This window comes from Podarcis raffonei, chromosome 8, assembly GCF_027172205.1.
Source record: "Podarcis raffonei isolate rPodRaf1 chromosome 8, rPodRaf1.pri, whole genome shotgun sequence".
Taxonomy (NCBI): Eukaryota; Metazoa; Chordata; class Lepidosauria; order Squamata; family Lacertidae; genus Podarcis; species Podarcis raffonei.
In genome coordinates, this window is record NC_070609.1 from 17,007,145 (window position 1) to 17,015,879 (window position 8,735).

General features: G+C 47.5%; 1 protein-coding gene across 1 annotated transcript in view; it reads right to left on the bottom strand.

Moving 5' to 3' along the window:
- Window positions 1-6,355, bottom strand: part of LOC128418473 (V-set and immunoglobulin domain-containing protein 10-like) — a 38,720-nt gene extending 32,365 nt beyond the window's left edge. The window contains exon 1 of the mRNA XM_053398178.1: window positions 6,019-6,355. Within this exon, the coding sequence (XP_053254153.1) occupies window positions 6,019-6,082 (64 nt within the window). The 5' untranslated portion in view covers window positions 6,083-6,355. The remainder of the gene's footprint in view (window positions 1-6,018) is intronic.
- Window positions 6,356-8,735: the final 2,380 nt, after the last annotated feature.

Here is an 8,735-nt window from a genome sequence, read left to right on the forward strand (position 1 = left end):
AGTTTGTTTCACCGTTGTGGTCATTGTGACGGCCATGTTGCCAAAACAGGACTGGAACCAAATGAGAGGGAGGCATGAGTATGCTTGGGGGAAGCCCAAGGTTCGCAAAAGTCTGGGAGGGGAATCTATGGGGCAGGGCACCTAAGGGGGTTCAAATTAACAGTGCCACGAAAGCCACAATGCAGTCCAGTGAGAACGGAGCAGCTCCTCCAAGTGTCCCTATTTTCCAGGGACAGTCCCTGGATTCACAGAAGCCGTCCTGATTTCTGAATTGATCCCAGAATGTCCTGGTTTTCCTTAGGACGTGCCTATTTTCATCAGATAAATGTTGGAGGGTATGAGTCGGGAGCCATGGAATGCCGAGTATCCGAGGTTTTGGGTGGGGGGGCAGTGTTCCTTGCTGGGTAGGGGAGACATGGAGTACAGTGATACCTCAGGTTACATATGCTTCAGGTTACAGACTCCGCTAACCCAGAAATAATACCTCGGGTTAAGAACTTTGCTTCAGGATGAGAACAAAAATCATGCTCCGGTGGCACGGTGGCAGCAGGAGGCCCCATTAGCTAAAGTGGTGCTTCAGGTTAAGAACAGTTTCAGGTTAAGAACGTCCCTCCGGAATGAATTAAGTACTTAACCTGAGGTACCACTGTATTATGAAAAAGGCATGGCAGGCTATCCGGAACACTGAACAGGAATAGACTTTTCAAGGCCCTTTGCTTGCATTAGCTCAGTAATCTTAGCTCCCGTAGGGTTGGTCAGTACAATTATGCCCCACACAACAGACAAGGTTGCTGAGAGGCAAAGACCAAGACCAGCCGCTGGTTCGAGGTCACTTCACGGCTGAGGTAGATCCTGAGTGAGCAAGACACATTCCCAAGCTCACCCCTCTTGCAGCTTGATCCTCCACATTATTTGGACATAATATATCCCTGGGTCCACAATGCGACTTACTCCCAAAGAAGGGGGATTGCATCCTTTGGCGCTTTTCTCTAAAGACGGCTTTGCTGTCTTATCCCCAAGGACAACAAAAGGTGGATCACAAAGGCGTTCTTTGGGTTGCAATGGGGCATTATTCATCGGCAATTGTGCCGGAGGCTCAGGGCTGCGAACCCGGCTGCACAGCACAGAACGGGAAGGTCTGAAGGGGGCTCATAAGTGTGATCTAGCGAGCGTGCTTACAAGCCCTCTCCAACCTCGCCACCGAAAGCAGCAAGGTTAAGTGGGGACAGGGCAGGCTCAGCACACCCAGCCTCGCACTTTCAGCATGATTACAAATTAATAACGCTCACATGGGGGGGGGGGATGGAAGCAACCTTGACATACTCCTGCAAATGTTGCCCAGGAAAGTATGAGTCATGGCCTACCGCAGGGCTAAGGAACCTGCATTCTGCAACACTCTGTGGTCCTCCAATGCTCTCAGACCCCTAACACCCATCAGCCCCACGGAATACAGTGGTACCTTGGGTTAAGTACTTAATTCGTTCCGGAGGTCCGTTCTTAACCTGAAACATCACTTTAGCTAATGGGGCCTCCTGCTGCCGCCGCACCGCCGGAATACAATTTCTATTCTCATCCTGAAGCAAAGTTCTTAACCCGAGGTACTATTTCTGGGTTAGCGGAGTCTGTAACCTGAAGTGTATGTAACCTGAAGCGTATGTAACCCGAGGTACCCCTGTATGGCCAATCCTGAGGGAATGAGAAGAGTTGCGTTCCAGCAGCATCTCAAGGGAAGGAGGATTTCTACTCTGAGAGGCCTTCTGCCCTAGCATTCCCTCAGATCACTGCAGGAACGTCAAGGAAGGTGTGCTGTTGTCGTTTTGAAAGTACAGTGGACACTTGGGTTGCGAACGTGATCCGTGTGGGATGCACGTTCGCAACCCGCAGCATTCGCAGACCGTGTCTGCACATGCGCGGGTTGCGAATCGGCACTTTGCGCATGCGCAAAACATGATTTAACGCTTCTGCGCATGAGTGACGGCCGAAACCCGGAAGTAACCCGTTCCAGTACTTCCAGGTTTCGGTGGTCCACAACCCAAAAAAATGCAACCTGAAGCGTCTATAACCTGCAGTATGACTGTATTTCCACTGAATGTTATCCATATGGCCCAAATAACCAAACAGAACTTCCTGAGGCAAACGCAAAGAAATGGAACTGAACTGAACCAAGGTTAGCATGGGATGTTACCAGTGCTTTTTTTCTAAAAAAAAATATGTTAGGGGTACTCTCATTTTCCTACTCATATTGAAATACTGCCGCTCAATGAGGCCAAACTTAGATTCACAAAATGTTTAGGGGTATGCATTGTCGTCGTCGTCCCCCCCCCCCCCAGAAAAAAGCACTGGATATTACAGTCACAAAGAAAAAACGAGAAGGCTGGTTATCCAGATATTTGCAGTAAGATAGAAGAGGTGTTTCACACATGACTCAAAAGATACGCAGAAATATAACTGAAACCATCAGAGACGCAAGGAGTGCCAGAAATATAGAGGTTCTACATTACATCAAGAATTTTGTTTGTTTTGTTTTGGGTTTTTTTAAAAAATGATTGGAGGTTAACTTACCCCAAATTTATTGAGAGACTTGTGGAAGGGACAAATGTAACTTTTCTTTTCTTTTAATGCATTCTATAAAATCCCACTAAACGGAGACAAAAGAGGTTAACTTTGCTTTTCCTTTCCAAGAACGGGTGTGTGTCTTTCTCAGTAAGGGAGTCATAGGCAGCGCAAAGCGGTTTCTGGAGAGGCCTGAGACCTTTTCAGCCCAATTTCAAACATAGTGACCTTTTCTCCACAAGAGCAGACACCCCAAACCTGGTCTAAATTATCTGAGTTCTGCCAGCAACTCTAAAGCTACTCTCCACACACACCCCCACCACAAAAAAGTACACTATAACTGTGGCCTAGAGATGTGAGATGGTAGGAAGAAAAAAAGATAGGGGTGGGGTGTTGGCATTGTTTGGAGCCCAATGGAAAAACATGGATGAACACTCCTCAGTGGCATTTGTTGGTCACATCTGCAGCTTACATGTGAATCAGTAATATACCTACCGTATTTTTTGCTCTATAAGACTCACTTTTTCCTTCCTAAAAAGTAAGGGGAAATGTGTGTGCGTCTTATGGAGCGAATGCAGGCTGCGCAGCTATCACAGAAGCCAGAACAGCAAGAGGGATTGCTGCTTTCACTGTGCAGTGATCCCTCTTGCTGTTCTGGCTTCTGAGATTCAGAATATTTTTTTTCTTGTTTTCCTCCTCCAAAAACTAGGTGCGTCTTGTGGTCTGGTGCATCTTATAGAGCAAAAAATACGGTAGTTGCTTTTTTGGGGGTTAAACAAAACAAAACCCTGAGGTGCCGATACTCATATATTGATGAGTGTTGTGAGTGCCAGCAGAAAGAAAGAAAGAAAGAAAGAAAGAAAGAAAGAAAGAAAGAAAGAAAGAAAGAAAGAAAGAAGAGGTGCTGTAACTCCAATGAGCAGCCTTGCCAAAAAAAAGCTCATATTATACCACCAAAAAGCATCTTGGGAACTGTAGTTCGTTAAGGATGCTAAGACTTGTTATGAGACCTCACTGAGCTGAAACTCCCAGAATTCCCTGGGAAGAGGGATTGTTACACCACTCTTAGAATAGGGCTCTTCTAACAGCCCTCAGCAACCTTCCCAGACTACAGTTCCCAAGATTTTTTGGTGCAAACAGGGTCTTAGCCAGGGCCTAGTGTGATGCAATAGCTTGGAGGTGGACGAGGGAGACCTGGGTTCAGAGGTCACTGGCTGGGCCATGAGGCAATTCACTCCTGCTCTCTGCCACCAACTCCATCAGTTGGTTGCTGGCAGGATAAAATTGGCGCAACCCTCAAAGAGGAAGAATGGGAGGCAAACATGATATGAACAATTATTTGTCCGCCCAGTTTCGCATAGCATTTGAAACCAGTGACCGCAGGGGGCAGCCCGCTATTTGAAGGACAGTCCTCTGTTTTTTGAGGGAGCGCCCATTACAAGAACAGTTTATAAAAGCAAAAGAACCCGAAGAAACAAGTTGCCCACCTACGTGTTAATGTTTGACATTTTATTATGGTGTTTTTTTTTATGGGAAGCCACCCAGAGTGGCTGGGGTAATAATAATAATAATAATAATAATAATAATAATAATAATAAGCACCTGGACCCAGCAAGTGCACAGGTCATCTGTTCACAGAATCTCCCCCACCATGGCGAGATCTATTTCTATTAAAATCCTAGTAATTATTCGCTGATTGGCACATCTCCAAACATATTCACACATGCAAATCGGTGTCCTATTTAGTCCTCGTTCTCTCTCTCTTTTGGCAACACGTTTCCTCTTTCCTGGCAATGTATGAAGCGGGCCTCCCCATTTGAGACGGCAGCTAAAGGGTTCGGATGGCCGTCGCGCAAACAGTTGCAAGCAGAAATCTTTTAAACTCCGGCATTTCTTAATTAGGGGAAAACATTAGAGATACAATTACGAATCCTGAAAAGTCAGCAAGGTTTTTCATTTTCCCTAAACTCGGTTTCTTCCTCAAGGCAGGTTATTATTAGGCTGCGTGTTCAAGGCTGCTGGCAAGAGAGCTTCGGGGCAGCCATCTCCCTTTCTGATTGCAACTGTTAATACAGGCCCAGAAGCATCGCCTGTAATAGGAGGGACTACAACCGAGGGGCGGGGGGAAGGGGGCAGACAAGGTCTTTTTTTTTTCATTAGCGCAGGCCTGCATGGCCCATCAAGTTCAATGCAGCCCACCAGGACATGCTAAGGCTCTGGTTTTCGCTGTTTAACAGAGACTGCAGAAGAAGGTTGGGATGGGAGGCTAATATCAGGTCCAAGTTTGGGCTGATGTCCATTGCAGCTGGTAGGGCAGAAAGCGGGGGGTGGGGGTGGGGGGTGGAGGCTAGGCAGAGCCAGAGCCAAGGACAGGGAGAGTCAGTTAATTCTAGCATTGCCCCCAACTCCTTCCTTGACTAATGCCACAAAGGCAATATGGAGAGTAAGGCTGCATTCACAGCACACATTTAAAGCACTGTAATGGCACTTTGAAAACAATCGGGGAGTTGTAGTTTGTTCAGGGTGCTGAGAGATGCCTATTCCCTTCCCAGATCTACAGTTCCCAGAATGGTTTAACAATTAATTCCGTTTTTCGGAGGGAACTCTGGGAATTGTGGCTCCAGGAGGGGGACAGAGGGTCTCTTGACAACTCCCAGCACCCTAAACAAACTACAGCTCCCATGTTTCTTTGGGGGGGAATCCACTAATGTTTAAAGTGGTATCGTCATGTTTTAAATGTACAGTGGTACCTCAGGTTACAGGCGCTTCAGGTTACAGACTCCGCTAACCCAGAAATAGTACCTTGGGTTAAGAACTTTGCTTCAGGATGAGAACAGAAATTGTGTGGCGGCGGCGTGACGGCAGCAGGAGGCCCCATTAGCTAAAGTGGTACCTCAGGTTAAGAACAGTTTCAGATTAAGAACAGGCCTCCAGAACGAATTAAGTTCTTAACCTGAGGTACCATTGTATGGTGCAAATGTGGCCTTGGGGGGCAGGGAAGATGCCACAGCCTGCAGGCGACACGGTGGGGTGGCTTGCCGAAGAGAGAAACTGTGTGCCCCTGCTTGCCCTCGGCTACAATCTGAAAGGCCACATTTGGCTTGGTGGACGCAGTGAAAGGTGCACAGGGCAGGTTTAATGGACACACAGCACGGAAAGCCTTTCAAGCCAATTCTCCTTCTGCAGTGCTGCCACAAGAGAACAGAAGTCGGGCTTGGGAGAATGCTTCCTTTCCCTGCAAACATTCAAAAGAGCAACAACGGCAGAGGCTCGCTGTGAGTGGAACGTGTCAGCATTCTCTTTTATCGACTGTGAGGAAGGAGGAACTATACCTTTTGATATTCAGCCAGCTTCTCTGGACAGACACGCTCCCCCACCCCTTCCCTAATACAGCTCAAATTCTCCCAGGTATCGATAAGATCAAACTTGGAAGGAGGAAATAAACCCCGGAGCAAATTGACTCACCCAGCAGCGAGAGAAGCCAGCCGGTCAAGGTAGGAGAGAGACAGGTGCCATGCCAGGGAGCCATGCCAGGCTGGCTCAACAGGGCAAGGCGGAGGCGCAAAGTGGGACACTCGGATCTACAAAAGACTCTCTCTCTCCCCTGAGAGCCAGAGGCGAGGGGAGGGCCTTATGGAGTTGGCCGGAAGGCAGGTGTCACCAGGTAGAGCGGAAGGAGGCGGCAAGGCCCAGGAAGAGACCTGATCCTCCCCTGCCCTCAGGGGAGGGATGACAAAAGCATCTCAGATATTCAGGGAAACCTGTTGAGCTGTCGCAGGTGGGGAGGAGTGCTGCGTGCCAAAGAATCGCACAGCCGAGTTGCCAGGGGTTTCGCAACCGAGGTTTGGAGTGGTTTGGAGCAGGCACAGGCTGGGGGAGTTATGTGGGGAATGTCTCTGCCAAGGAGCAAACTCCTTGCTCTCCGAATCATGCGATGCTCTTGCCAAATTAAAAATGAAGGCACATTGCACAATGCAAAAAAACCTGAACCCCCGGGGGAAGAATACAAGAGGAGCCCGCCCTCAGCATTTCTGCAAGGGTTGCCACTTGTTTTCGGATGTGCAGGCACGGTGATCGAACGATCTCTCATCACATCTGACCCAGGAGTGCAAGAGAATTATCCATGCCGGGCAATAGCTTGAGGGGAACAGAGACTGGGCAGAACAGGGACTCGTTCAGAGACACAACAGTCAGGTTGAATGCAGAGTCTGAAATGTAGGGTGCAACTACAACAGCTCTTGCAGGTGACCTTCAGTGTCTGCTTAAAGACCTCCAGGAAAGGAAAGCGCAAGGCAGACTCTTCTGCTGTCAAACAGCTCTCACAGTTAAAATGTTAACCAAAATCTACATCCCTCAAATTCCTGCTTCATCTTCTGTGCGAACGTCTCCACTGAGTTTTCCCTTTGCCATTTGATCTTTTCATTTGACCAGGATTTCAGCTTTAAAGCATACCTGTAGTAGCTTCAAACCAAGAGCCCTCCATCCAAAACACAAACTTGGACCCCCACTGGTGACGCCATGCATCACCTGCAGAACCAGTTATTCACATCAGGCTCCACCCAACTATTAGCGGCCGGCAAGTATATTAAACAGGGTTACACACAACTCCGTGGCCCAGTTCTGCAAAACAGGCCTGAGTCAAGTTTTCTCTCTTCGGCCAAGAAATGGGGTAGGAGGAGTTTGGAGACTGGGCTGCAGTGAAGGGAACAACACAGAACTGCTTTGACTGTGGCAGAACCCAACACAGAAGGCGAGGGACGCTGTTTGATTCTTGGAGGCACCAGGGTCAAGTCATCTTCCAAAGCAGAGAAGCTGTTTGGGTCTGGAGTTCATGTAGGAATTGATGTTCACTGGCAAGTCTGAAAGGAAAAGTTATTGCATCAAACTGTCCGCACCCAAATTTTCTTGCAAAATTTCTCAGAGCAGCTGCTAAGACAGTGTTACTAAAACTAGGGAGGGACATAACCTGCTCCTACCCCCAAAAGCACACACACACACACACAAACGGCTGTTCTTCTGTTTGGTGCTCTCGTTCCTAAAAAGCAGAAACTGGTTCTTCAAGATAGACATCCTAAAATAGCCAGGGCTGAGCTGTTCATCAGGTGCTGGGAAGAGAAAATTGATGCTGGGTTGGGTGGGGGGTGGAGAGAGGGAGAGAGAGAGGGAGAAGAAAAGGAGCATAGCTGATGGAAAAGAAAAAGTGGAGGCACGGTATACAGTGGTACCTCGGGCTAAGTACGGTACTTAATTTGTTCCGGAGGTCAGTTCTTAACCTGAAACTGTTCTTAACCTGAAGCACCACTTTAGCTAATAGGGCCTCCTGCTGCTGCCACGCCACCGGAGCACGATTTCTGTTCTCATCCTGAAGCAAAGTTCTTAACCCAAGGTACTATTTCTGGGTTAGCGGAGTCTGTAACCTGAAGCGTATGTAACCCGAGGTACCACTGTATGACGATGGAGCAGTGTTTTTTGGATGGCTGCCCGTTCTGTGGAATAGCATTCCAGCTGATGACAGGCACTCCCTATTTGCACTTGCCGGAAAAAGTTAAATATTTTTGTTTGGACAGGCTTTCCCAGCTGTATAAATGGGACTTTACACCAAGTGTCTACTTGCTAAGAGTTTTAATCTTGTCTTAAATATATTTATCTTTTTGGTGTCTTTCACTGTTTTCGATCTTCTTGTGTGTAAATCACCTTGAGGCAGTGGCTTAGAAGGCAACATGAAAACGAACAATAGAATCTGCTCTAACATTTTAGGGAAAGAAGAGTTTCTAGTCCATATGACTTTGAATATGTCCCGGAAAACCCATAGGCAATGCCTGCTGAAACCATAGAACGGGCAACTGGGTGAACTTTCCAGTAGAGCACAGGCCTCCCTGCCTGCCCCCCCTCTACCCCATGCCTAGCAAATTCAAACTATGCAAAACTGGAAGCATGCCAAATTATCAACTCTTACAAATTTGCATTATTTATATGGGATTAAATAATAATGATAAATAGAAGAGTTTATGTAGTCCTGGCAGTGACCTGCTTCGTGGGGTTATCGGGTGAACCAAAATCTCTCTTTGTAATTGAACTCGTCTTTTGATCCAAGACGAATCCCATGGCAGCTTATGTTAAATACTATAAAAATTGAGGCTCTTTGATCCCCTACAACTAGTAGCATTGGTCTTGGTGCAGCC